Source organism: Ooceraea biroi, chromosome 12, assembly GCF_003672135.1.
Source record: "Ooceraea biroi isolate clonal line C1 chromosome 12, Obir_v5.4, whole genome shotgun sequence".
Lineage (NCBI taxonomy): Eukaryota > Metazoa > Arthropoda > Insecta > Hymenoptera > Formicidae > Ooceraea > Ooceraea biroi.
Window position 1 is genome coordinate 8,769,201 of NC_039517.1, and position 27,984 is coordinate 8,797,184.

Here is a 27,984-nt window from a genome sequence, read left to right on the forward strand (position 1 = left end):
AGTGTCATATATTACGTTATATATATTTAGTGTCCTTCAATATATTCATCTTTTGTTACATCGGCGAGATTTTGACAGACCAGGTAACACATTTCGAAGTCAACATAAGTTTTGCAATATTTAAAAATTATTTTGTTTTGTATAATGTAATTATCTTGTCTTAAATATAAAGATAGTAAATTACTACATTTACACTATTAAATCAGTTAAATATTTTAATGTAATTACTGTATTCTCATTTAAATTCTTTAATATTTTATTTTCTTTTTTTTACATATTAAAAACATTTAAATTTTTTAATAATAAGAAATATTTAAAACTGTCTGCATTTATTCATTTAGTACAAAAATTTCGGGGAAATAGTATATATGACTAACTGGTATCAACTACCACATAAAACAGCGCTTTGTCTTATCTTGATAATCATTTGATCGAGTAACGTAATTAAAATAACTGCAGGGAAGTTAATTCACTTATCTATTGCAACTTTTGGCCATATAAGTAATATATGTTTCTCACTCCTTAACTGTTTTATTAAATATTGAATAAAATCTATAATTATATAATTCTCAATTATACTGTACTGTAATCAGAATTTTGCTATGATGTATCATATTATCAATAGAAACGACAATTTCACTGTTTTAGGTAATTAAAACTTCCGTGACATATTTGAATATTTTGCGAACAATGACTACGTAAAACACAATCAAGTAGAAATATAGACAATTAGAAATGTAGTAAGTCAAGAAAACATCATGAAAAACATATTTTACATAAAGAGTAGTGAAGTGTGTTCCAAGTATAATTTATATTTATTAATATTGGTATTTGGTAAATACAAGTAATGATTATACAGATAGGAGACTTCAACAATTAATTATAATAATAAATTTTCAACAACAATAAATTTTTGTAAGTTTAAATCGGAAGTTTTACTAAACAATCGGAATTTTTCTAAAAGCAATTCATTAAAAGCTCAATACCTTATGAACTTCGTAATTTCTTCAGTATGCAGAAGTATTTTCACATATGTCTTAGAACGTAACTCGTAATCAAATTAACAGGACCAGTTACGAACGATTATTGTTCGTACTCAGATATCCCTCACAGGAAAAAAATGCGTCAATGTAGCTATTCATAAAACTTCATTGGTTGGCGTAGACTCTCGCCCGGATGTCACTCTTGTCGGCAACGAAAGTTTTATGCATCGAAGTATTCTGCATATATAAATTTATCAACGTGAAATTCAGTCCTATAAAGCAGATTATGTTAAGCAATTATCCCGAGATTTATAATAAATTCTGCCACTATAGTCATTTGTAACCTCGCCACTATTTTCGCGATGCATACGTGCGACGAGATACACTTTTTCAATTATGCATCGAAACTTTTGGCGACGTAAGTAACATATATATCTCTGCTACAACAATATGTTATTATATAATTCTCGCCATTTTTAAAAGTCTACATTACCAATAAGAATGAGAACTTTTCTTTCTTTCAGGTTAATTAAAACTTACATGCTGTACTTAAATATTTTACGATAATACTATGATGTTAACATTAGATTCACGTCTGAAACACGTACAGAATGAGATACGTAACTTATATTTATATGTCCGACGAATCTTTTACAAACATTATATTTACGAATGTTATATATAAAAGTATTGAAATCGTTTATGTATTTTACAGTTTTTATAACACGTAATGAGAATATGATGCATAAGGTTTATCTCGTGATAATGATGAGTTGCACATTAAACATGTCTTTTCTTGGATATTATGTAATTATGCAAAAATATTACGTCACTAAAATTTTGTTTTCTAATATACAATTTCGAATAGAATTATTTAACTAAGTTGTTGTTAAAAAGCTAATTTCGAGAGTTCTATTTTTCCGTATTGATATTATTAAAATTTTACAGAATTTGAGTACGTTTGATGCAGCAAAACTACTATATCATATATTATTTTATACGCATCATTTTAACATATTCATTTTTTGCTACGTTGGCGAAATATTGGCAGAGCAGGTAATATATTATTTTATATATATATATATATATATATATATATGTATTATAAACATATTATATTTATGTAATATTTAGATACATTAATATATCATTAGACTAACACAACCTTTTTCAAAATTGTGTTTCAAAATTGATGTGATTTAGATTGCAGTTATCTATCTTGCTATAAATATAAGAATATTAGAAGTTATTTTATTTAATTAAATACAATAATTTAATTACTGTATTCATATCTAATTTTTAAATGTGCTCGCGTTTAAACAAAATTTTTGTATGATGATACAAAAACCCTCGTCTTTTAAACTTCGTATTATAATAAAATTTATATATTAGAGCAAAAATATTGAGAACATGGTATATATGACTGACTGGTATTAACTACCACATAAAACAGCTCTTTGCTTTATTCTGATAATTATGCGATCGAATTACACAATTAAGATGACTGCAGGGAAATTTAGTTTATTTATTGATTGCAACTTTCGGCGATGTAAGTATAACACATATCTCTCATTTCTTAATTGTTTTATTAAATGTTTCATAAATTCTATCAAGAAACACGATAGTGTCTCGCGCCAAGTGTACGCACAGCGAGACCGACCGTGTTTTATAATACTTTGTGCAATTGTCAAATTATTGAATTTGTGTATTGTAATCGAAACTTTTGTCATATCATCATAATGATATCATATTATCAATAGAAACAAGAACTTCACTGTTTTAGATGATTAAAACTTCCATGGCATATTTAAATCTTTTGCGAACAATGACTACATAAAATACAATTCATTAGGTTTGTTGGCAATTAAAAATAAGTTAAGGCGTCATAGAAAAACATATTTACATAGAAAATAGTAACGTATTTCCCAAGTATTTCATAAATATTATATAATTAATGATTATACGTACATTTTACACCGATTAAATCCAATGAAGTTTGAATCTACTTACTGTTTTTTTCAATCGAAAGCATTGAAAGTACAATACTTTATAAAATTCGCATTTACTCTAGCAGAAGTACTTTCTAGCAGAAGTACGTTCTTAGAACGTGATCCATAATTAAACTGACAGGACAAAACACCCGTCACGAACGATTATTGATCGTATATGCAGGTGTTCCTTTCACTAAAGCATGTATCAATGCTTTCGTTCGTCAAACTTCACTGAAGTTGGCGCAGGCGCTCGTCTGAATATTACCACCCTTGTCCAAGCATTGTTCACCGCGACAGTGCACTGGCTGCCTCGGCGAAGCCACCATGACAAATCCAAAGCACGTGGCAAGCGGCAAACTTGACAATGATTACAGTCTCCAGCTGAATCGATGGTTCCTAAAGCCGATCGGTGCTTGGCCGTGCATTGTATCGAGAACGACATGGACGATCTTCTTGCCACTGCAGATTGTCATTTCCTGGATCATCGTGGCGATCATTACGGTACCATGTCTGTTACACGTGTTGTTCGAGGTGAAGGACATCCAGACGAGATTGCATGTCATTGGTCCACTGCTTCACAGGCTGATAGGCTGGGTGAATTACTGGACGCTGCTCAACTGCAGTGACGACATCCGCAATTGCATATTGCACATGGAGACGGATTGGAAGACCATGCGAAAGACCGAGGACCGTGAAGTGATGCTGCAATACGCCAAATTCGGTCGCTTCCTCGCGATCGTCTGCGGTCTGATCATGCATGGCGGCACATTGCTGTTCAGTATAGTCAAGTCGATAAAAACTATCACTGTTACCATTGGCAATGAGACCTTTTTGACGCATCCGATGACATGTCCGAGTTACAGCAAGATCATTGATACTAGACTCAGTCCCGTGAACGAAATCGCGATTGTCATGCAATTTACATCGACATTAATAGTGAGTTCCGCTACCGTTGGTGCTTGCAGTCTGACTGCCGTCTTCGCAATGCACGCTTGCGGTCAGTTGAATTTGTTATACTCGCAGTTGAATAAACTTGTTGAGGATCAGGAGAAGGAAAACTATATAGCGGAACGAAGATTGGCCAGTATCGTGAGCCATCACTTAAGAGTATTGAGGTATTTTAATGAAAAGTACACATTTCAGACAGAGCATACAAATGATTACGTTATACTGTAATGATAAATTAATTCTTGTTTAAATTCTTAAAAAAGAATTATCGTTTGCATGTACGTGAAATTATGCTTGATTTATTTGCGAGTATTCTTTCTGTAAAGAAAACACCATCTACGGATTACACCTTTTACGTATGTGTTTTTCAGTTTTATATCACGTGTGGAGAGTATTATACATAAAATTGCTCTGGTGGAGTTGGTAGGATCCACGATAGCTATGTGCTTAGTTGGATATTACATTATTCTGGTATGCTAGAGACATAAGAGAACGGATAATATACATTTGCAAAAATTTTCATAAAGAATCGAGTGTTTACTGTTTAATTGCAATTATCGGAAAACTATCGGAAAAGATAGATCAACTCTGGTTTTAGATAGGAGAAGCAAGTTTACATTAATTTTAATTTTACAGGATTTGAACGCGCTTAACAAAGCGAAATTAATATCTGACTTTATTGTATATGTATCGCTGGCTTTCAACAGTTTTATATTTTGTTATATTGGAGAGACTCTCACAGAACAGGTAATGTTTCAAATAATCTTTCAATATAACATTTTCGTGATTCTCCGACTGCTTAACTAACATTTTTGTGAATTACTTAACTCACAAAAATGTTAATTATTACAATTTTATTAAAACCGTTAAGATTTATTTAAGTTAATTTATCGAAATTTCATTGTTTATTGAGAATTAAAAGATATTTGTATATTTATTTATATTAGTGTAAACGTGTCGGAGAAATAGCATATATGACTAATTGGTATAAATTACATCATAAAACTGCATTGAATCTCGTTTTGATTATTGCACAATCGAATAACGTAATCAAACTCACCGCGGGAAAATTATTTCAATTGTCTATGACAACTTTTGGCGATGTAAGTAACATGTAAATGAATTATAATCATCTTATAGCAAATGGACCATTCACTATTCACTAACTTATTCACTATTATTTACCAAAACATATAATTTAAATTGATTTAATAAAATCTTAAGTTTTTTAATATAATTAATCTTGCAAAAATTGTTTTTGTTATCTGTTATGTATATAAGTTATTATTATGTATATATGTAAAGAAAACGCTTTACTGTTTTAGGTAATTAAAACTTCCACAGTATATTTAAATCTCTTGCGAAGGACTATATAACTATATAAAACTATATAAAATATAATAAATTAAGAAATATGTACGATATATTTTATACAGAACAAATGATAAAATATATCTTCATGAAGCTTATCGCGATAAACGATTATCGATCGGATGTGTGTAGCGTTTTTTGGGGGAAGCTACAATTAGACTATTAATCAAACTTTTTAGAAGGTTGATACAGGCGTCTCAAACTTTACTCGTATCGTATCCCTCTTACGCGGTGGCAATACACTGTACACTTTCGCGAACCTATCATGCCGAGCTTCAATCAAACGCGTGCCGAGAAACGTAGAACTGAAAAAGTATATTGATTACAGTCTGCAGTTGAATCGATGGTTCCTTATTTTCCTTATTTGGTCGATTCCTTATAAACCATAATAAACCAGCTCTATCATGATAAAGTAGCAAAATTAATTTTTGAGATAAACTCGGTGAAAACTCCATGATTGTAAAACTTTAGTTACAATTTTAATGAAGCAAAGAATCGAATTTTCGCTTCCTTTGATATCTTTTAGATCTTTAGAGTCTTAGACGCTCACAGAAATATGAGTAATAAATAAATTAAGAAATCAGATTTTATAGTGGTCTGATCATTTCTTTTATCACTGAAGTTTCAAACTTCGAAATAATTGATCCATACTGCGAGAGAAAGAGAATAGGAAGAGAAATATTTTTATTTCAGATAATTAAGTCTTCCGTAATATACTTGAACATGTTATGAACGATAACTTAGAAAGTGTAAAACGTATAGAACAGACAATTGGAGTATTTTTTAGATAGAGCAAACATTTAATACAATATCAACGATATTGTAATTATATTATTAGATGCACCTCAATTTGATTACTCATCGCAAACGCGAGTCCGAAAATAAAGTATATCTTTTCACGCACCCAATGCAGCTTGTTTTGGTGTAACAAGTTTCGTCCAATCGATGTATCGATTGGAAAAAAGTTTCACCCTTTTTCGTCTGGAACCAATCAATACAATCGGGGGTAATGTTTTGCATAACTAAATGCAAATAACTGAATATCCGAATAATAAAATACTCGGAAAAATAAAAGAACAATATCGGACTGATAGAGAGCACCAAAAATTATGCAAAAGATTTTTATTACATTCAGAAACTACAGGAACAGGTATGACAGAACAAAGATGCCTTACTGCAACCACAAAAAAGTGGACGAATCGCGTGACTCGAGCAGGCTACTAGTCCATCCCGCTACAGGTTCACCGTTTCAATTCGCTATTGTTGCAAATATCGATTATCCAACAGTTGTGTGTGTACTGTACAAAATTATAGTTAGCAAACCGCGCACGCGTTATTCAGTGACTATTACTCGATGCATGCGTTTCGTGTGGCCACATCTGCGCTCAATCGCGTCCGTGCACTTGCGAGGTAAACATGAAGAGTCCGCCGCAGGATCATCTGATCACTCCGTACTTCAGCTACGCGGACGACACAGAATACAGCATACAGCCAATTCGTTGGCTGTTGAGGCCAATAAGCGTCTGGCCGGTCTCATCGATTAAGGAGAGGATCCTGTCAGCGGTGTTGCTGATAGTGTGCGTCTTTCTGATCGCCGGCACCCTGGTACCCTGCGCGCTGGCCATCTTCCTGGACCAGAACAAGGACGTGGAGACGAAAGTGCGCGACTTCGGTCCGCTCAGCAACTGGGTGCTGGCGAGTCTCAAGTATTGCTCGTTGCTGTCGCACGTCGGTGACATACGTCGGTGCCTCGAGCATGTCGACGCGGATTGGCGGGCCGTGACGAAACACGAAGATCGCGAGATGATGCTGAGGAACGCCAAGATCGGTCGCTTCATCGCGTTATTCGCTGCGTTATTCATGCACAGCGGAGTATTCTCGTACAGCATCTTCCAGGCGATGACGATGAACGAGTCCGTTCTCGGTGACAATGCGTCGATGCACTCATTGCCTTTCGCGTTCTATGACAAGATCCTGGACACCACGACTAGCCCGACGTACGAGATAGTGTTCATCATGCAATTCCTGTCCACGTTCGTCGTGAATTCCGTGGCTGTGAGCACGGTCAGTTTGATTGCTGTTTTTGTGATGCACGCCTGTGGCCAGATAAAAATTCTGATATCCTTGCTGGAAAACTTCGTCGACGAGACGAGCGAGAAGTGGGAAAATTCTACGCAAGGAAAGTACGCTGTTATCGTTGAACACCACTTGCGGGTGCTCAGGTAAGAATCTCGAACAAATTTAATTGTAGATTTCATGTACAACGAATGATCGAACCATATTTATTTCATGTCTTGTCTTCGGTTTGGTAAATTAAATATCACTTAATAATGTGTTGCATTCTACATTTCCTATAGAAATTTGTTCTGAATTACATATATATATATATATATATATATACGTTGTACTACTTAAAGATTCTATTTTATTAATAAATTATATATATATATATTAATAAAAATTATATAGAAAATAGAATCTAATAAACGCGATTGTTAGTATGTTTATCATTTATTTTGCAATAACACAATATTTTATCGAATCCTATCTGGAACCTCTTCTGCGAATAATTAATGTTAGCTGTTGTTAATATTAACTAAAGAATATCGTATTACGTTTATTAAGTTCTCTACTTGTCTGCATAATTTTAATTTAATACATCTTTTCTGAATACATTTCCAGCTTCGTGTCTTACATAGACAAAATTACGAATATAATTTGTCTCGTAGAAGTAATGGGGTGTACACTGCATATGTGTCTTTTAGGCTATTATTGCATAATGGTACGCAGGTTCAGAGAAATTTATACGATTCTTTGTTCATGATCTACTTCCTGTACGAATTGGCAATTTTTTTAGGACTGGACCCAAGGCGATAAAGAAAGCATAGTGTCATATGTTATAATATTAATCTCAGTTACTTTCAATATCTTTATATTTTGTTACATCGGAGAGATTCTTTCAGAGCAGGTAACAATAGCAACGGCCATGCTGGAAATACTAGAAATTTTACTTTTTATGCTAAGCAAAAGAACTATTATTTAGCAACAATTAATTTCATGCAACGTGCAAATTTTATTGAAATGCGATATTGCCGCGAACGCATTGTCCGATTTAATCATAACAGGTATATAAAACGGCCTATAACAGTGCGGCCAAATCGGTGACACCGCCTATATGACAAACTGGTATCTATTACGCAGAAATAATGCCGTCGGCTTTGTATTGATAATTTTAAAATCTAACGTCGTGGTCAAAATTACTGCTGGAAAAATGATTGAACTTTCTCTCTCGACTTTTGGTGACGTAAGTATATTTTTACACAAAAGTATATACTTATCACTTTACAGATTTATTTATTTATCACTTGCACTTCAATTATTTCATATATTAAATATGTAATTTATATATACTTTTCAATGGTGATTCAATGGAAATTAATTATTTTAAGATAAACTATATAAATATAATTATATATTGATAATGAAAACATAATAAATAACTGTTGCAGGTAATTAAATCTGCGGTAGCGTATTTAAACATATTTCGTACCCTTGTTACATAAATACTTATAATTTTCTATATTTCATATTAAATAACATATTAAATTTTATGCAGATTAGATAAAGTATAAGCAGTAATATATATATATATATATATATATATATATATATATAATGATTAATTAAATAACTAAATAACAGTATGTTAATGTGAAAATATTTTTCTGTACCCTCTGGTGTACACAAATACTTAAAATCTAAGTTTTACCCGCCCTTTTGATGATATTTTAATCGTGAAGCGTACGACTTTCTTTTACAGTATACTTTATCTCACTGCCTTGATAAATCCTAGATGCAATTTAAAATGTAATGTTCAAAGCAGTCCTCGGCGGATGAAGCTTTAGCACTACTGAAGTATCGATTATGCGCTGCTTTTACCTGTTGCTGCGATAGCCGCACTTTGTTGCAATAATACACTGTAAGAACTAGCTTTCGCATTGCATGCCGCTCAATGACCGCGCACGCGCTGACATTACATTGCGTGCAACATCGAAGGGATAGCTCAGTAAGCTGGCTACCTTTCTAAGAAAATCATGGGGGACAACACCGTAGACAATCCCGTCAATGTTTCTCCCACATATTTAGCCGATAATGAGTATAGTATCCAGATAATCCGCTGGATACTCAAAACGATAAACCTGTGGCCGCAACCCCCCGGCGCGTCGATCATCAAAAAGATCCGCTCCGAATTCTTGATACTTACGTGCTACTGCCTCATGTTCGGCACTATGGTACCGAGTGGACTGAGCATCTTCATCGAGTCCCAGGAGACCCTCGACGTGAAGCTGCGAAGCTTCGGTCCGCTCACCTTCTGGTTCATGGCAATGATCAACTACTCCTGCCTACTGCTGCACATCGACGATATACGTAGCTGCGTGGAGCACATGAAGGCAGACTGGCGGATCGTCAGACGAAGCGAGGAGCGCCAGGTGATGCTGAAAAACGCCAGGATCGGTCGGTTCATCGTCGGATTCTGTGCGGTGTTCATGCATAGCGGTGTGTTAACGTTCAATACCATTCGAGGCCTCTCCAAGGACGTGATCTACACGGAGAACAGCAGCGTGCTGGTCCGCGGGTTACCTTATCCTTTCTACAGTAGAATTCTGGACGCGCACTACAGTCCGGCATACGAATTCGTGTTTCTTCTGCAGTGCGTCTCGACTTTCCTCTTCAATTCTGTGACTGTCGCCGTGTGCGGTCTGGCGGCGGTCTTCGTGATGCACGCGTGTGGCCAACTCAGAATCCTGATGTCGTGGCTGGACAATCTCATAGACGGAAACGAGCGAAATATTTCCGTGAGACGAAAGTTCGCCATCATCGTGGAGCATCATCTGAGAGTGTTGAAGTAAGTCGTCATTTCTGGCAGCAAGACTAACAAGTTTTGTCGTGTGATTTAATATTTTTTAATATTTCTGGCATAATTATATTTTCAATTCCAGCGTAGTAATTAAAAGAATGGTTTTAAAATGTTATTGCATGTAATCAAAGCAGAAATTATTGAATTCATGGTGTGCTACATTTGCAGCTTTACCTCCCGTATAGAAAATATCACAAACATGATATGCCTCGTCGAATTAGTCGGATGTACGATGCACATATGTTTATTGGGATATTATTGCATTATGGTATGAGAATCGTATGAAATAAATGTATGATATTATACATCACGTTATACATCCCTCGCTTGCATGTATGTATTTGTATTTTAGGATTGGGTTCATGACAACAAGCAAAATATTGTGTCATATTGTATGTTATTAACTTCGATTACTTTCAATATTTTCATATTTTGTTACATCGGAGAGATCTTGTCCGAACAGGTAACACTTAAAAATGAAAGTGAAAATAAGAAATTTCACGTCGTAATAAAGAACAGGCATCGGGCCATATAAAACTGATTCGTGTGAGATTTGTTATAATATAATGTTGTGATTGTTTTCATATTTTTTATATTGAAAAATTACAACATAAAACGACTTCTTATTAGGGCGGGCAAATTGGTAGATCTGCGTATATGACAAACTGGTATCTCTTACCCGGAAATACAGCACTTGGGCTCACTATGATAATTTTACGATCAAATGTAGCTCTTAAAATTACTGCTGGAAAATTTGTTCAGCTGTCGTTCGTCACATTTGGAGGTGTGAGTATGCAAACATTCATTCTGTTGAAGAATATATTTTTTTAATCGTTATATAATTTATAATTATTTCAGGTAATTAAATCTGCATTGGCATATTTAAATTTATTTCGAACATTCATTATGTAAATAATAATGCAACCCCACAGTAAAAAATAACGATATATAAGAGATGTTGGAATTTTCTGGAAATTATTATATATGATGCATGATTTGTAGAATAAAAAACAGTTTTATAGCGATTCGTACAATTTACGTTTACATTAAACAATTTCATAAGACCATGCAAGAATACAATACTAATCTTATTTACAGATCCCGAAAGCATCCATAATTAGACATATTTAACTGAATTTCGCGAAATGATACAGTATAAAATAATTTATATTCGTTCTATAAGTATTACATTCATTATTACGTTCCATAAATATTACAGTTTCATTATTATATATTTTTTACAGATTGTGCATAAATTTGATGAAAACTATATCATATATGTTGCGCGTGCGCGCGTGTGTGTATATGCTGGCATATTTGCTACTAACATATTACAAATTTTCGTTTACATAAACATAAGTTTGAAATAGATAAAAGCTCATTGGACAATCGCACAGGATAATTAACAGGATTGAAATTAATCAAATGCAATGAAATATTAAAATGCACAGTTACATTCCGGGCAGTCATCACCTGATCGCAATACCTTCGTTGCGTTACGCACTTCGGAAGGCTACGTATAAACCTGCTCAACTATGTTAAAACTCCATGAACTTCACATCCACTTCCATCTGTCATTGAAGTTCTGCACGCAAGAGGGACGAACCCCTCGTACACGACTGCCGTTTGCTACAATGACTTCTTTATACACGGCAGACATCGTAGCACACATGCACGCAACCCGGAATCATTATTCCCCGCGCTTGCGTCACGTCGCGAGCGCGGGGACACCGTCATCCGCGCGTTTCAGTCCGTGTTGCACCTTGTGGACGATAGCATGTACGATCAATGCCAACTTGCGAACAAGATTCAGGTGTACAATGTGCACCACCAGCGTGACATACGCTACGCCACACAATTGTCTCGGTGGATCCTGAAGCCGATTGGCATCTGGCATCTGATCTACGCGCGCTCGTCGCGGGTAGAGAAGCTGTTCTCGGTAACGATGATCTTCGTGTGCTTCGCTGTTTTGTTCTTCGTGCTCGTGCCTTCCAGCCCGTACGTTCTCTTCAGCAAGAACAACATCAGCACGAAAGCCAAGCTACTCGGTCCGGTGTTGTTCTGCCTGACTTCCGCAGTCAAGTACTATTTCCTCGGTACGCGCGGCGAGATGATCGGCAGATGCGTTAACCAAATGGAGGATGACTGGCGGATCGTGCGACATCAGGATCACCGCAAGATGATGCTGGACAACGCACTGGTGGGACGGAGGCTTACCACGCTGAGCGTGATCTTCCTTTACACTGGCGGACTGTCATATCACATAATCTTGCCATTCTCTACCAAGAAAGGGTTGAACAATACCTTCACGAATAAGCCACTGATTTATCAGGGTTACGACGTGTACTTCGACTCACAAGCAAGTCCTGCTTATGATATTGTCTTTTCTGTGCATTGCGTGTCCGCTGTGATCCAGTATAACATCACGACGGCTGCTTGCAGCTTGGCAGCGATCTTCGTGATGCACGTGTGCGGACAGGTGCAAATACTGATGACGATGCTGGGCGACTTGGTCGAGGGGGAGCGTGACAAGGGCACCAGCGTAGAAGAACGTTTGGGCGTGATAGCGAGATATCACGTACGCGTGCTGAGGTAAGAAGAATGTCAGGATACTTCGAACGAGGACATTTCTAGACTTCGGGTTAGACAACTAGCGCGTTTCTAGATTCGCGGTCGACGTGGAAGAAGTATTACGCGAAATGTGCTTAATGGAACTGGTGGCCGCAACATTTATCATATGTTTGCTCGAGTACTACATCATGACAGTAAGAAGGATAATTTACGATAATGCGCGATAATTTTGCTTAGAATTAGACGAGTTTCTGGTGTGCTTCTCGAGGTACACAGAGCTCCTCGTTTAACATTGCAATTATTGGAGTAATATAAAAAGTATTGTTTCTTTTTCATTAATAAATTGTAGAGATATATGGCCGTTAATGCGTAATAACGTTTGTCTTCTTTCTCAGGAATGGGAAAACAGCGACGTTTTAGGTATCGCTACGTATTTCATTTTGTTCATATCTCTATCGTTCAACTTTCTAATATTCTGTTATATCGGCGAACTCCTCGTGGAAGAGGTATCATTTTGATAATATTTTTAACATTAATTTTCATTATCTTTAATAATCGTATATTGTTTATAAATGTATAGCAAAAGTATGCTGCAATTTCAGTATTTTTACAATTAGGTCATTATATAAGTTTTTGCAATTTTCTCCGATTTTGCAAGTTTTCTTTATTGAAATGAAACAATCGATACAGCATAAATCAATCAAAGTATTTTCCATCGTTTTCTATGACTTTTTCCCATCTTTCCGATAACATGCGAATACCACGACGAAAGAAATCATTTGAGGCCTTTTCATTGACCTATCGACAAGAACTTATGCACGATTTAATATTATAAAGAATAAAAATATAATTTTAAACAGTATAATGAATGCTAATATTATATTTTATAATACGCAATATTTGTGTTAATGTATTGTGTATTATATGTGTATTATATGCATATGTGTATTAGTACAGTAAAATAGCTTCAGCTGTGTATGGAATAAATTGGTACGATTTACCTGGCCATAAAGCTCTCCATCTCGTAATGATCATTACGATGTCTCAATATCCACCTAAACTTACAGCTGGCAAGTTTGTTGATTTCTCCCTCAGTACTTTTAGCACCGTGAGTTCTAGAGATATTTGCTATTAATTGGTATTAACATCTATAACTTATTCCTATTTTTTGGAAAATTACATTTGATATCAAAAGATACCTTTTAGCCATTATTATGTTCTCACTTTCATGTTTCTTTAAACCCCATATCATTTTCAGGTACTAAGAACATCGATAGTGTATTTCAATTTACTTCGGACGGTTACCTAAAAGTTTTACATCTTATTGTTATAGTTTCTAATAGAAAATGTCTATTATAGATATATATTTTTCTCTTAACAGATATGTGTCATTAATAATAAAATAACATATAACAGATTGATTATTACTTATTTGATCAATGGAAAAATTCCTGAAAACAAAACATTAAGAAATGAAATTAAAATATAAGCATAACTTAATTAAATATAACAAAAGATTTATGTTATCTTAAAATTATGATTCGTTGTTTCAGAAATATTAGAAAATTAGAAGTATAATCTCCTAAAACGTTATACAGATGTGACACAATCACAGTCTGCATCATCACATGATATCTAAAAATGTGGGAGCGAAACTTCTATCACATTCACTTTGCACTTGAAAAATACGATGTTATGCAGCATATGTGGCGGGATGAAGAATGAAAAACTGACCGATGAGGACTACAGTACCAGTTTATTTAATGGTGTACGGTTTCTCTTAACGTTCCTCTTAACGTGTGGACCACATCGGCTGATGAGCGATGCGATTTGAGGAACGACAAATGTGAGTCTGAAAATGGAGTATATCTGTTCATGCAACCAATATAGCTTATTTTGGTGTAACAAGTTTCGCTAATGTATCGATTGGAAGAAAGTTTCACCCTTTTTCGTCTGAAACCAATCAATACAATCGGGGGCTATGTTTTGCGTAAATGCTCTGAATATCCGAATAATGAAATACTCGGAAAAATAGACGAACAACACGTAACACTTAAAACTGAAAGTAAAAATAAGAAATTTCAAATTGCAATAAAGAGCAGACATCGTGCCATATAAAACTAAGTCGTGTGAGATTTGTTATAATATTGCGATTGTTGTCAATTTTATATTAAAGAATTACAACATAAAATGGTTTCTTCTTATTAGGGCGGGCAAGTACGTAGATCTGTCTATAATGATAAACTGGTATCTCTTACCCGGAAATACAGCCTTCGGCACATTATGATAATTTTACGATCAAATGTAAATGTTGCTCTTAAAATTACTGCTGGAACATTTGTTCAGCTTTCGTTCGTCACATTCGGAGGTGTGAGTATGCAAACATTCATTCTGTTGAAGAACACATTCTTCTTAATCGATGTATAATTTCTAATTATTTCAGGTAATTAAATCTGCATTAGCATATTTAAATATATTTTGAATATTACTTAGTAAATAATAATGCAATCCCACACTAAAGTGTAACGATATGCAAGAGATGTTGGCATTTTCTGAAAACTATTATATATGATAATGAATGATTTGTAGAATAAAAAAAAGTATTTTATAATTCATATAATTTACGCTTACGTTATACAATTTCATAAGACCGAGAATACAATGCTGATCTTGTTTACAGATCCCGAAAGCATCGATAATCAGACATATTTAAATGAGCTTCGCGGAATGATATATATTATAAAATATTGTATATTCTATAAGTATTACGTTCTATAACAATATTACAATCTTATTATTATATATTTTTTACAGATTGTACATAAATGTGATGAAAGCTATATCACATATAACTATATAATGTCACTTCTATACTATGTCACTTCAAAAGATCTTTGTCTAATCTTTCAGAGAAAAATATATCCTTTTCGCATATTTACGATCATATTTCTTTTTCACAGAACATGCATTTCACGTCAAGATGATCAAATGCAATAAGTCGTATATAGAAGATAGCGTGCCGGGATATAGCAGGATATAGCACGAAGAAGAAGGGTGCACTCGGCACATTATACATTCCCCTTCTGTCATGAACGATAGCCGAACTCCCCTTGCGGATATAATTCCTTATTTCTACCCCTTCAAGTAAACTTGCACGCACCACATTATAAAGTTCCAGGAAACGTAACCCACTGATGTCTCGCTAATAATGAATCACGCAGGAAGGGTAGGAAGAATCAATCGCGTTCACAATTACACGAGTTTAGCGGTGGAGGCAGGAAATGCTCATGCGCATACCAAATGACTGACAAACGATCACCTTATTCACGCTCATTCACTTGTGAGCGTTTCCGCGATTTACAATTAGTTAGTCATGCGCCATCAAAAGCAGACGACGTTTATCACGAGCGCGGAGGATGGTTGCAAGTATACGATTCAGATGACCCGTTTCTTCTTGAGAACGATCGGTGTATGGCCACTAGCCCTCTGCGAGACCAGGAGGGAGAAACTCGGCTGTGCGATCGTGGCGGCAATCAGCAGCTTCCTGTTGTTGTTTCTGTTTATACCATGCATTCTTTGCACTTTTCTGATGAAAACCGATCTCATAACGAAGCTCCGGTTCGGGCTCGGTGCGAGCACTTATATGCTGATGGCTGTGGCGAAGCAGTATATTCTACTGACTCGTAGCAAAAGTATCACCGAATGCATCATACAGATCCGCAAGGATTGGGATCGGATTATGCTGGCTCGTGAGACGGATTTGGAGATCATGCTGGATAACGTCAAGTTCGGCAGACGGCTGTCTATAGTCTGTACAGTCTCCATGTACACCGCCCACGTACTCCGTAATGTCCTGCCGTTTGTCAAGCCGAGAACGCAGATCATCGGCAACGAAACGGTGCGACTGCTCTTGTATCCGGTCTACCGGGGCCTCTTTGATGTACGGAACAGTCCATACTTCGAAATCACACAGATCGTACAGATGATGGGCGGTTATGTCATCTACACTCTTACTATCAGTGCCTGCAGCATAGCCGCGGTGTTTGTTATGCATACTCGCGGACAAATCCGAATTCTTATGCTAAAAATGGATGATCTCGCGGATGGCAAGAAAAGGCAGAGCGCCTGCAACACAACAAGCGCGCAAAGACTCGGCGATATTGTGAGATCTCACGTCAGCATACTTAGGTAATGATTGGTGAACCTGGCACCCGACTTTAACAAACTAAAAATTCTCAATAACAATTCGTTTGTACCACCCTTCGTTTCGTTTGTACCTCAACAGTTTAAAAAATATAAGTTTAATAAATATAAGTGTTAAAAAATAGCCAGCACCCGACTAAAAGATATTCGAATTTCAATACTGCCATTTGAAAGAGCATCGTTTGTATCATCTTTACCGTATCATCTTTTAAATCGTTTGTACCTCAAAGGAACTGACAGACTTTTAAAAAAATACGTCCAAGTGATACTTTCGTCATTTTTTGAGATATTGCACAACGGACAACTCCATTCGGAAGAGGTACAAACAATTTGAAAAGAGGTACAAACGGGTATTATTATCCTATTATAATGATTATAAATTTTATAATTGTTATGTATAATTATTGTAAATAAGATTTTAAAAGAAAATCTCAGGTTTTAATTGTATCTATGTGACTTGCAGTTTTGTAGCTCGTACTGACGATCTTTTAAATAAGATGTGTTTCGCGGATGTATTCGGATACACATTTCTCATATGCTTCCTTTCACTTTATACAATGACGGTATGAAAACGACGAAATACGAGAATCAAAAACATATATTTTATTATCTTAAACATATCGATTATGTAACAGAATTTCCAACGAATTTGCTTATAACGTTTTAATGTTAGCCTTTTAGGTATGGGAGCAGAGAAAAACTATAGAAACAATAACATTTTTCTTGATCGTCACATGCTTCACGTTCAATACTTTTATCTTTTGCTACATTGGAGATGTTTTAGCCGAAGAGGTATATATAAAGTTTAATTACATCCTCTCTATTTAATTGTGTAGTTACTGAATTTGTGTTGTACGGAAGAATTCAGATTTTTTTGAACATGATAAAATCTTAATATTCTAAATAAGCTACTACATATCAAATTAATAATAAAAAACAGCTTTTTTACAACATACATTATTCTGCTTTTGTGGTAGTGCTTAGAAATAGGTATAAAGTCTTACATGATAGATTGGTATCGTCTACCGGGTAAAGAAGGGCTCGGTATAATGTTAATGATGCAGATGTCCAATGCCACGATTAAACTCACAGCCGGAAAATTTATGGACTTATCTTTGGCCAGCTTTTGCAGCGTGAGTACAACTCGACAGAGTAAACTATTTATTGCTTACCACAGATGGATGTAAAAATGCAATTATTTCAGATCATGAAAACGGCTCTGGCTTATCTAAATTTACTCCGCACTTTTACATAACATAATAGTTACATCATTGTTATCCAATGTATCAGAGTAATAGTAACAGTAAAAAATAGGCATAATAAAATTATATATATAAGTAAGAGAGAGGTGCCTTGAAAGGGCCATTTTTCTTTGCCGACTATTTCTGAAAATATGATCATAGATATTTACAATATAACACACCAACAAAAGTATGTTGATTAATCTTTCTTAAAAATGTTATATAACCTTGTTAACGTTAACGGATCACATCAAAACTTTAGGTTTTCTAAAAAGTGGAAAATGCCCCTTTCATGACGTGGTTTTAAATGGGACACTATATGTTATGAAAGGGACACATTAAATAAAATGACTACAACTGGCATTATAATTATTCTTTAAATCTTCAATTACACAAAACAACAAATTACAATTATTTTTGTACTATCAATCAGCAGTCATATATACATAAGTACATACATATATACATACATATATACATATATACAAGAGGTGCCTTGAATATTGAATTATATATATATATATATATATATAATTTATGTATATATGTATATATATATATATGTATATATCTTTCCAATCTCTTTCACTTCTCTATACCTTCACTCTGAAGCCTTTAAAATTACACGTTACAAACTGGCATATTTGCTACTAACATGTTACAAATTTTCATCTACATAAACATAAATTTGAAATAGATAAAAGCTCATTGGATAATCGTACAGGATAATTAACAGGATTGACATTAATCAAATGTAATGAAACATTAAAATGTACAGTTACATTCCGGGCAGTCATCACTTAGTCGCAATATCTTCGTTGTGTTACGCACTTGGAAATTCTGAAGATTACGTATAACCCTATGCAACTATGTTAAAACTGTCCATGAACTTCAATTCACGAGCGTCGGGACGCCGTCATCCGCGTTTCAGTCCGTGTTGCACCTTGTGGACGATCGATGCCAACTTGCGAGCAAGATTCAGGTGTATAATGTGCACCACCAGTGACATACGCTACGCCATGCAACTGTACCGATGGATCCTGAAGCCGTTCGGTATCTGGCATCTGATCTACGCTCGCGCATCGAGAAGTTGCTTCCAGTAACGATGATTTCGTGCGCTTTGCTATTTTGTCCTTCGTGCTCGTACCTTTCAGCCCGTATGTTCTGTTCAGCATTTTTTCAGGACATTTCTGGACTTTGAGATAGACACGTAGCGGGCTTCTAGATTCACGGTCGACATGGAAGAAGCATTACGCGAAATGTGCTTAATGAACTGGTGGCGGCAACTTTTATCATATGTTTGCACGAGTACTATTTTATGACGGTAAGAAGGATAATCGGAGAATAATGACGATAATTTTGTATAGAATTAGACGAATTTCTGGTTTGTGTCTCTCGTCTGACGTACTTCTCAAGGTACACAGAGCTTCTCGTATAAAATTTGCATTAATAGTAATAATAGAAAAAGTATTGTCCCTTTTTCATTAATAAATTGTAGAGATATCCCAAACAGCACCAAGTCGACTGTTAGTTGACTGTCAGTCGGCAGAAGAAGTCTGAAGTCGACTTTAAAAAGTCGAAGTCAGGCTGAATGTCAACTTATAGTCAGCTAATAGTCGACAAATGACTCGACTATAGTCGTCTATCAGTCAGCCAAAAGTGGACTTATAAGTTGACTTTATGGCAATTAGAAGTCGACTTTCGAAATTAGTCGACCTTAGGTCAACTTTCAGTCTATAATTAAAGTCGACAATAAACCATCCAACAAATAGTTGACTAAATGTCGACTTAACAAGTTGATTTCAAGTTGACTGAAAAATACCGACTATCAGCCGGCAAACAGTCATTTGTGCTGTGTGGGATATGACTGTTAATGCGTAATAACGTTTGCCTTCTTTCTCAAGAATGGGAAAACAGCGATATTTAAGGTATCGCTACGTATTTCGTTTGTTCATATCTATATCGGTCAATTTTCTAATATTCTGTTATATCGGCGAACTCCTTGTGGAACGTATCATTTTGATAATATTTTTAACATTAAAAGTTTGCCACTATCTTTAATAATCGCATATTATTTATAAATATATAGCAAAAGTATGCTGCAAATGCAGTATTTTTACAACTATATTAGATCAGTACATAAGTTCTTGCCGATTTTACAATTTTTCTTTATTGAAATGAAACAAGTGATACGTAAATCAATCAAAGTATTTTCCATCGTTTTCTATGATTTTTTCCCATCTTTCCAACAACATGCGAATACCACAACGAAATAAGAAATTATCTTTTGGGACGATTAATTCATTGATCCACAACAACAAGAACGTATACCGATCTAATATTATAAATAATAAAAATATGATTTTGCACAGTATAATGCATGTTAATATCATATTTAATATTATATTTTATAATACGTAATATTTGTGTTAATGTATATGTGTATTAGTACAGTAAAAGTGCTTCACCTGTATATAGAATAAATTGGTACGATCTACCTGGCTATAAAGCTCTCGATCTTGTAATGACTATTACGATGTCTCAATGTCCACCAAAATGTATGGTTGGCAAGTTTGTTGATTTATCCCTCAGTATTTTTACTCACTCCGTGAGTTGTAAAGATAATTGTTATTAATAACATCTGTAACTTATTCCTAGTTTTTGGAAAAATTACATTCGATATCAAAAGATAATGTTTAGTCATTATTATTATATTCTCACTTTCATGTTTCTTTAAACTTCATATCATTTTCAGGTGCTAAGAACGTCGATGTGTATTTCAATTTACTTCGGACGGTTACCTAAAAGTTTTACATCTTATTGGTATAGTTTCTAATAGAAAATATCTATTATCTATATATATTTTTCTCTTAACAGATATGTGTCATTAATAATAAAATAACATATAACAAATTGATTATTACTTATTTGATCATTGGAAAAATTCCTGAAAACAAAACAGTAAAATTATTATTTGTTGTTTCAGAAATATTAGAAAATTAAAAGTATAATCCCCTAAAACGTTATATAGATGTGGCACAATCACAGTCTGTATCATCACATGATATCTAAAAATGTCGGCGCGAAACTTCTATCACATGCACTTTGCACTTGAAAAATGCCAACGTAATGCAGCATATGTGCGCATATATGTGTGTGTTAAAACTTTGTCATAAACTTCCCGCACATCACCGTAAGAGCAACCCACTTGCAAGCAATGACCGAGGTGGAGTCAACGCACATAGACGCGATCCCGGAATCAATTCTTGCGCTTGCGTCGCGTCGCGAGCGCCGGGACGCTTATCCGCTTGTTTCAGTTGTCGTTTCACTTCGCAAGCGACAGTATGCGCGATCGATCTCAGCTTCCAAAACGGGTGTCCGAGGTGCACAATGCACACTACGAAGATGACGTGCGCTACACCATGCAGTTATGCGGTTGGGTCCTGAAACCGATCGGCATGTGGTATCTGATTCAGGATAGCTGCTCTCGGAACGAGAAGATCGTCTCGATCGCGTTGATCGTGGTGTGTTTCTCTGCCTTGTGTTTCGTTCTGATACCCTCCGGATTGTACTTGTTTCTTGTTAAACAAGATGTGTACGCCCTAATCAAGCTGCTCGGTCCAGTCATTTTCTGCCTGACTTCCACGATCAAGTATTGCTACCTCGGGACGCGCGGCGCAGCGTTCGGAAGATGCCTCCGTCACGTCACGAATGATTGGCGTCTTGTGCGCGATCAGGATCACCGCGAAATCATGCTGAGAGGCGCGCTGATAGGTCGCAGACTCACCATGCTGTGCGCGATCTTTCTCTATACCGGTGGACTGTCTTATCATACGATCTTGCCACTGTCCTCGAAGCAGAATATCAGTGAGAACTTCACCAGCAGACGTGTTCCTCATACTTATCCTGGCTACGATCTGTGGTTCGATCCTGAAGCCAGTCCTGCGTATGAGATCGTGTTCTGCGTGCATTGCGTGTTCGCGCTGATCACGTATAACATCACGACGGGGGGGTGTGGTCTGGCGGCGATCTTCGTGACGCACGCGTGCGGACAAGTGCAGATATTAATGATTCAGATGAGCGATCTGGTAGAGGGAAAAAGGAGCAAGGGAACTGTACAAAATCGTCTGAGTGTGATAGCGAAGCATCATGTACGAGTGTTGAGGTAAGTAGAAGATGCAGAGATATGTTTAAAGATGTTCTTATTGTTAGATGTGAAGACATTTTTCTTACATTTTCGAGCCGATATCTGACATGTTTCTAGATTCTCAGCCAGCGTGGATGAAGTGTTACGTGAAATATGCTTAATGGAATTACTGGCCTCTTGTTTAACCATATGCTTACTTGAATATTATTGCATAATGGTAAAGAAGACAATATAGTTTTTTAGACAGACGTCAATAAATATAAATAATATGATGGTCTTGCTTAAAATTGTACAAATTTTCTGAGTCTTCCTCTGTGCATGTTCTTTCGTATATTGTAAGAAATATTCCTTGTTTTTTCAGGAATGGGAGAATAGTGACGCCGTAGCGATTTTAACATATTTCATTTTACTGATATCTTTTATGTTCAACATTCTGATATTCTGTTATATTGGTGAACTTCTCATGCAGCAGGTATTTGACAATTTTTATAAGAATAAGAAACTTTATTGCACTTGTCTTTTATCATGCGTCATTCATTAATCTAATACTTTGCAATACAGAAAATTTCAATGCAACATAAAGAATGTATTGTTATTATACATTCTCAAAGCAAGTTTAAATTATATTTCATATAATTATTAAGACCTGGTCGTCAAATGTAGGTATAATCATGCACATTATAAATGATATAAATTTATATGTTAATTTTTGAATTTTTCAATAGTACAGTACAGTTGCTTCAGCCGTCTATGGAATCAATTGGTATGATTTATCCGGAAAAAAAGCTCTCGATCTTAAGCTAATTATTGCAATGTCTCGTTATCCGGTTAAACTTACAGCTGGCAAGTTCGTCGATTTATCTCTCAATACCTTCGGTGCTGTAAGTTTTTCATGTATTATTAATATTCAAATAATTGCTGAATTCAAAACTCTATTTCCGATTTCATGATTTTTTTCTTAGAGACACACCATGATACTATATGATATATACTCAGATATTTTAGCCTTATAAATTTTTTTGTAATTTTGAAACTCACATTGCTTGCAGGTACTTCGAACGTCCGTAGTGTATTTAAATCTACTTCGGACAGTTACGGAATAGTATTCTCTTAAATGTTATATATAACATTATAACTTTGTTATCTATAATTAAATAGTAAGATTTGGCTTATATATTTTTATCCATATGTTTGCCATATATCTTTGTATGCCATACATACATATATCACAGCGGATTATGTAGAAGAGTTTATGTAGAAAAGTTATTAATAAAACAGTAATCAAATATTTTTATACTGTACATACAATATAAAATATACTGTTATTTGATATTCAGTTATGCATTTGAAAAAGAATATTTGCGTATTCCGTGGATAATGAGATTTTGGACAGCGTGTGCTTTCCGTTCTACTTTTCACTTGCTTGCCCTACCGTTTTGATTCTGTATCGATCAGTTGAAAAATGTTCAGCACGCTCTGAACAGGGCAATCACTCTTGCACGATGTACAGTAATTGTTTTTGCAGGTGATACCATGTAACTAAAACTTTGCATTTCCCTGACCAAATCGATCTTTCATGCGCGTATGCTGTTCTGCTCCCTTTCGCAGTATTATTGAAAATGCTTGCAATTGTCATGCGACACAAACTTTTTACCGTCACCTGCATTGATCGGACGTATCCAGTTCCTTGCGTACCTTTCACATTAGTGAGATGTGTAAACATTCCATATGTCGCAATACACATCAACGAGAAAAACGTAATTAACGCTTTGATGCTTTTATGGAACCGACAGCTGCGAGTTATCGGGACTTATTCGCTGATATATCCGAATGTGTGTGTGTATGTGTATGTGTGTGTGTGTGTGTGTGTGTGTGTGTGTGTGTGTGTGTTATGTCTTTTTATATATATATATATCTTTCCAATCTCTTTCACTTCTCTATACCGTCACTCTGAAGCCTTTAAAATTACACGTTACAAGCTGGCATATTTGCTACTAACATGTTACAAATTTTCATCTACATAAACATAAATTTGAAATAGATAAAAGCTCATTGGATAATCGTACAGGATAATTAACAGGATTGACATTAATCAAATGTAATGAAACATTAAAATGTACAGTTACATTCCGGGCAGTCATCACTTAGTCGCAATACTTCGTTGTGTTACGCACTTGGAAATTCCGAAGATTACGTATAACCCTATGCAACTATGTTAAAACTGTCCATGAACTTCAATTCACGAGCGTCGGGACGCCGTCATCCGCGTTTCAGTCCGTGTTGCACCTTGTGGACGATCGATGCCAACTTGCGAGCAAGATTCAGGTGTACAATGTGCACCACCAGCGTGACACACGCTATGCGAATACCACAACGAAATAAGAAATTATCTTTTGGGACGATTAATTCATTAATCCACATCGACAAGAACGTATACCGATCTAATATTATAAATAATAAAAATATGATTTTGCACAGTATAATGCATGTTAATATCATATTTAATATTATATTTTATAATACGTAATATTTGTGTTAATGTATATGTGTATTAGTACAGTAAAAGTGCTTCACCTGTGTATAGAATAAATTGGTACGATCTACCTGGCTATAAAGCTCTCGATCTTGTAATAACTATTACGATGTCTCAATGTCCACCAAAATGTATGGCTGGCAAGTTTGTTGATTTATCTCTCAGTATTTTTACTCACTCCGTGAGTTGTAAAGATAATTGTTATTAATAACATCTGTAACTTATTCCTAGTTTTTGGAAAAATTACATTCGATATCAAAAGATAATGTTTAGTCATTATTATTATATTCTCACTTTCATGTTTCTTTAAACTTCATATCATTTTCAGGTGCTAAGAACGTCGATGTGTATTTCAATTTACTTCGGACGGTTACCTAAAAGTTTTACATCTTATTGGTATAGTTCCTAATAGAAAATATCTATTATCTATATATATTTTTCTCTTAACAGATATGTGTCATTAATAATAAAATAACGTATAACAAATTGATTATTACTTATTTGATCATTGGAAAAATGTCTGAAAACAAAACAGTAAGAAATGAAATTAAAATATATGCAACATTTAATTAAATATAACAAGAGATTTATGTTATCTTAAAATTATGATTTGTGTTTCAGAAATATTAGAAAATATAAAGTATAATCCCCTAAAACGTTATATAGATGTGGCACAATCACAGTCTGCATCATCACATGATATCTAAAAATGTCGGCGCGAAACTTCTATCACATTCACTTTGCACTTGAAAAATACCGACCGTACCGTAATGCAGCATATGTGCGCATATAATATGTGTTTGTTAAAAATTTGTCATAAACTTCCCGCACATTACCGTAAGAGCACCCACTCGCAAGCAATGACCGAGGTGGAGTCAACGCAGTAGACGCGATCTCGGAATCAATCCTCGCGCTTGCGTCGCGTCGCGAGCGTCGGGACGCTTATCCGCTTGTTTCAGTTGTCGTTTCACTTCGCAAGCGACAGTATGCGCGATCGATCTCAGCTTCCAAAACGGGTGTCCGAGGTGCACAATGCACACTACGAAGACGACGTGCGCTACACCATGCAGTTATGCGGCTGGGTCCTGAAACCGATCGGCATGTGGTATCTGATTCAGGATAGCTGCTCTCGGAACGAGAAGATCGTCTCAATCGCGTTGATCGTGGTGTGTTTCTCTGCCTTGTGTTTCGTTCTGATACCCTCCGGATTGTACTTATTTCTTGTTAAACAAGATGTGTACGCCCGAATCAAGCTGTTCGGTCCAGTCTTTTTCTGCCTGACTTCCACGATCAAGTATTGCTACCTCGGAACGCGCGGCGCAGCGTTCGGAAGATGCCTCCGTCACGTCACGAATGATTGGCGTCTTGTACGCGATCAGGATCACCGCGAAATCATGCTGAGAGGCGCGCTGATAGGTCGCAGACTCGCTGCGCTGTGCGCGATCTTCCTCTATACCGGTGGACTGTCCTATCATACGATCTTGCCGCTGTCCTCGAAACTGATCATCAGTGAGAACTTCACCAGCAGACGTGTTCCTCATACTTATCCTGGCTACGATTTGTTGTTCGATCCTGAAGCCAGTCCTGCGTATGAGATCGTGTTCTGCGTGCATTGCGTGTTCGCGCTGATCACGTATAACATCACAACGGGGGCGTGTAGTCTGGCGGCGATCTTCGTGACGCACGTGTGCGGACAAGTGCAGATATTAATGATTCAGATGAGCGATTTGGTAGAGGGAAAAAGGAGTAAGGGAACCGTACAAAATCGTCTGAGTATGATAGCAAAGCATCATGTACGAGTGTTGAGGTAAGTAGAAGATGCAGAGATATGTTTAAAGATGTTATTGTTAGATGTGAAGACAGTTTTCTTACATTTTCGAGCCGATACCTGACATGTTTCTAGATTCTCAGCTAGCGTGGATGAAGTGTTACGTGAAATATGCTTAATGGAAGTACTGGCTTCTTGTCTAATCATATGCTTACTTGAATATTCTTGCATGGTGGTAAAGAGGACAATATAGTTTTTTAGATAGACGTCATGATAATATGATGGTCTTGCTTAAAATTGTACAAATTTTCTGAGTCTTCCTCTGTGCATGTTCTTTCGTATATTGTAAGAAATATTCCTTGTCTTTTCAGGAATGGGAGAACAGTGACGCCGTAGCGATCGTAACATATTTCTTTTTACTGATATCTTTTATGTTCAACATTCTGATATTCTGTTATATTGGTGAACTTCTCATGCAGCAGGTATTTGACAATTTTTATAAGAATAAGAAACTTTATTGCACTTGTCTTTTATCATGCGTCATTCATTAATCTAATACTTTGCAATACAGAAAATTGCAATGCAATATAATGTATTGTTATTATACATTCTCAAAGCAAGTTTAAAATATATTTCATATAATTATTAAGACCTGATCATCAAATGTAGGTATAATCTTGCACATTATAAATGATATAAATTTATATGTTAATTTTTAAATTTTTCAATAGTACAGTACAGTTGCTTCAGCCGTCTATGGAATCAATTGGTATGATTTATCCGGAAAAAAAGCTCTCGATCTTAAGCTAATTATTGCAATGTCTCGTTATCCGGTTAAACTTACAGCTGGCAAGTTCGTCGATTTATCCCTCAATACCTTCGGTGCTGTAAGTTTTTCATGTATTATTAATATTTAAATAATTGCTGAATTCAAAACTCTATTTCCGATTTCATGATTTTTTTTCTTAGAGACACACCATGATACTATATGATATATTCTCAGATATTTTAGCCTTATAAATTTTTTTGTAATTTTGAAACTCACATTGCTTGCAGGTACTTCGAACGTCCGTAGTGTATTTAAATCTACTTCGGACAGTTACGCAATAAAATTCTCTTAAATTGTATATATAACAATATAACCTTTGTTATCTATAATTAAATAGTAAGATTTGGCTTATATATTTTTATCCATATGTTTGCCATATATATTTTTATGCCATACATACATCACAGCGGATTATATAGAAGAGTTTATGTAGAAAAGTTATTAATAAAACAGTAATCAAATATTTTTATACTGTACATAC

General features: G+C 35.4%; 5 protein-coding genes and 1 long non-coding RNA gene across 7 annotated transcripts; 5 read left to right on the plus strand and 1 right to left on the minus strand.

Annotated features, from left to right (window-relative positions):
• Positions 1-105: 105 nt before the first annotated feature.
• On the minus strand, positions 106-9,645 carry LOC109611159. The gene is made up of 2 exons (XR_003407336.1): positions 9,558-9,645; positions 106-1,220 (listed from the first exon to the last, which is right to left on the minus strand). It is a non-coding gene; the product is annotated as an uncharacterized LOC109611159 (long non-coding RNA).
• Positions 3,269-5,876, plus strand: LOC105282257 (odorant receptor 82a). Its single transcript, XM_026974405.1, has 5 exons — positions 3,269-4,089; positions 4,294-4,393; positions 4,559-4,669; positions 4,870-5,025; positions 5,248-5,876. Exons 1-5 carry the CDS (start codon positions 3,299-3,301, stop codon positions 5,296-5,298), a joined length of 1,209 nt encoding a protein of 402 aa, XP_026830206.1. The 5' UTR covers positions 3,269-3,298; the 3' UTR covers positions 5,299-5,876.
• On the plus strand, positions 6,419-8,913 carry LOC105282252 (odorant receptor 82a). Its single transcript, XM_011344108.3, has 5 exons — positions 6,419-7,515; positions 7,976-8,075; positions 8,151-8,261; positions 8,442-8,597; positions 8,803-8,913. The coding sequence occupies exons 1-5, from the start codon at positions 6,710-6,712 to the stop codon at positions 8,854-8,856; spliced, it is 1,227 nt and encodes a 408-aa protein (XP_011342410.1). The 5' UTR covers positions 6,419-6,709; the 3' UTR covers positions 8,857-8,913.
• Positions 9,002-11,235, plus strand: LOC105282256 (odorant receptor 82a). Of its 2 annotated transcripts, XM_020032612.2 has the most exons (5): positions 9,004-10,199; positions 10,380-10,479; positions 10,564-10,674; positions 10,842-10,997; positions 11,070-11,235. In XM_020032612.2, the coding sequence occupies exons 1-5, from the start codon at positions 9,388-9,390 to the stop codon at positions 11,121-11,123; spliced, it is 1,233 nt and encodes a 410-aa protein (XP_019888171.1). In that variant the 5' UTR covers positions 9,004-9,387; the 3' UTR covers positions 11,124-11,235. The 2 variants fall into 2 exon arrangements, with proteins under 2 accessions (XP_019888172.1, XP_019888171.1); XM_020032613.2 differs by lacking the exon at positions 11,070-11,235 and having other exon boundaries at positions 9,002-10,199; positions 10,564-10,757; positions 10,842-10,926.
• On the plus strand, positions 11,026-13,917 carry LOC105282255 (odorant receptor 4). The gene is made up of 4 exons (XM_011344113.2): positions 11,026-12,803; positions 12,877-12,976; positions 13,178-13,288; positions 13,735-13,917. The coding sequence occupies exons 1-4, from the start codon at positions 11,989-11,991 to the stop codon at positions 13,915-13,917; spliced, it is 1,209 nt and encodes a 402-aa protein (XP_011342415.2). The 5' UTR covers positions 11,026-11,988.
• Positions 13,918-15,413: 1,496 nt separating this feature from the next.
• Positions 15,414-27,968, plus strand: LOC105282244. The gene is made up of 17 exons (XM_011344098.3): positions 15,414-16,970; positions 17,449-17,548; positions 17,667-17,777; positions 17,963-18,118; positions 18,190-18,228; positions 20,676-20,834; positions 21,472-22,391; positions 22,491-22,590; positions 22,735-22,845; positions 23,099-23,254; positions 23,423-23,475; positions 24,934-25,087; positions 25,794-26,713; positions 26,810-26,909; positions 27,046-27,156; positions 27,406-27,561; positions 27,731-27,968. The coding sequence occupies exons 1-17, from the start codon at positions 16,156-16,158 to the stop codon at positions 27,782-27,784; spliced, it is 4,215 nt and encodes a 1,404-aa protein (XP_011342400.2). The 5' UTR covers positions 15,414-16,155; the 3' UTR covers positions 27,785-27,968.
• The last annotated feature ends 16 nt before the right edge of the window (positions 27,969-27,984 follow it).

Coding starts and splice junctions, on each gene's coding strand:
- LOC105282257 (XM_026974405.1), top strand. CDS start 3,299: ATGACAAATCCAAAGCACGTGGCAAGCGGCAAACTTGACAATGATTAC. Junction 4,394..4,558: donor TTGGATATTACATTATTCTG/GTATGCTAGAGA, acceptor TTAATTTTACAG/GATTTGAACGCGCTTAACAA. Junction 5,026..5,247: donor CTATGACAACTTTTGGCGAT/GTAAGTAACATG, acceptor TTACTGTTTTAG/GTAATTAAAACTTCCACAGT.
- LOC105282244 (XM_011344098.3), top strand. CDS start 16,156: ATGCGCCATCAAAAGCAGACGACGTTTATCACGAGCGCGGAGGATGGT. Junction 18,119..18,189: donor CTTTGGCCAGCTTTTGCAGC/GTGAGTACAACT, acceptor CAATTATTTCAG/ATCATGAAAACGGCTCTGGC. Junction 25,088..25,793: donor TCAGTATTTTTACTCACTCC/GTGAGTTGTAAA, acceptor TCAACGCAGTAG/ACGCGATCTCGGAATCAATC.
- LOC105282252 (XM_011344108.3), top strand. CDS start 6,710: ATGAAGAGTCCGCCGCAGGATCATCTGATCACTCCGTACTTCAGCTAC. Junction 7,516..7,975: donor CACCACTTGCGGGTGCTCAG/GTAAGAATCTCG, acceptor ATACATTTCCAG/CTTCGTGTCTTACATAGACA. Junction 8,262..8,441: donor GAGAGATTCTTTCAGAGCAG/GTAACAATAGCA, acceptor GGCCTATAACAG/TGCGGCCAAATCGGTGACAC.
- LOC105282256 (XM_020032612.2), top strand. CDS start 9,388: ATGGGGGACAACACCGTAGACAATCCCGTCAATGTTTCTCCCACATAT. Junction 10,480..10,563: donor TGGGATATTATTGCATTATG/GTATGAGAATCG, acceptor TTTGTATTTTAG/GATTGGGTTCATGACAACAA. Junction 10,675..10,841: donor GAGAGATCTTGTCCGAACAG/GTAACACTTAAA, acceptor ACTTCTTATTAG/GGCGGGCAAATTGGTAGATC.
- LOC105282255 (XM_011344113.2), top strand. CDS start 11,989: ATGTACGATCAATGCCAACTTGCGAACAAGATTCAGGTGTACAATGTG. Junction 12,977..13,177: donor TCGAGTACTACATCATGACA/GTAAGAAGGATA, acceptor CTTCTTTCTCAG/GAATGGGAAAACAGCGACGT. Junction 13,289..13,734: donor GCGAACTCCTCGTGGAAGAG/GTATCATTTTGA, acceptor TATGTGTATTAG/TACAGTAAAATAGCTTCAGC.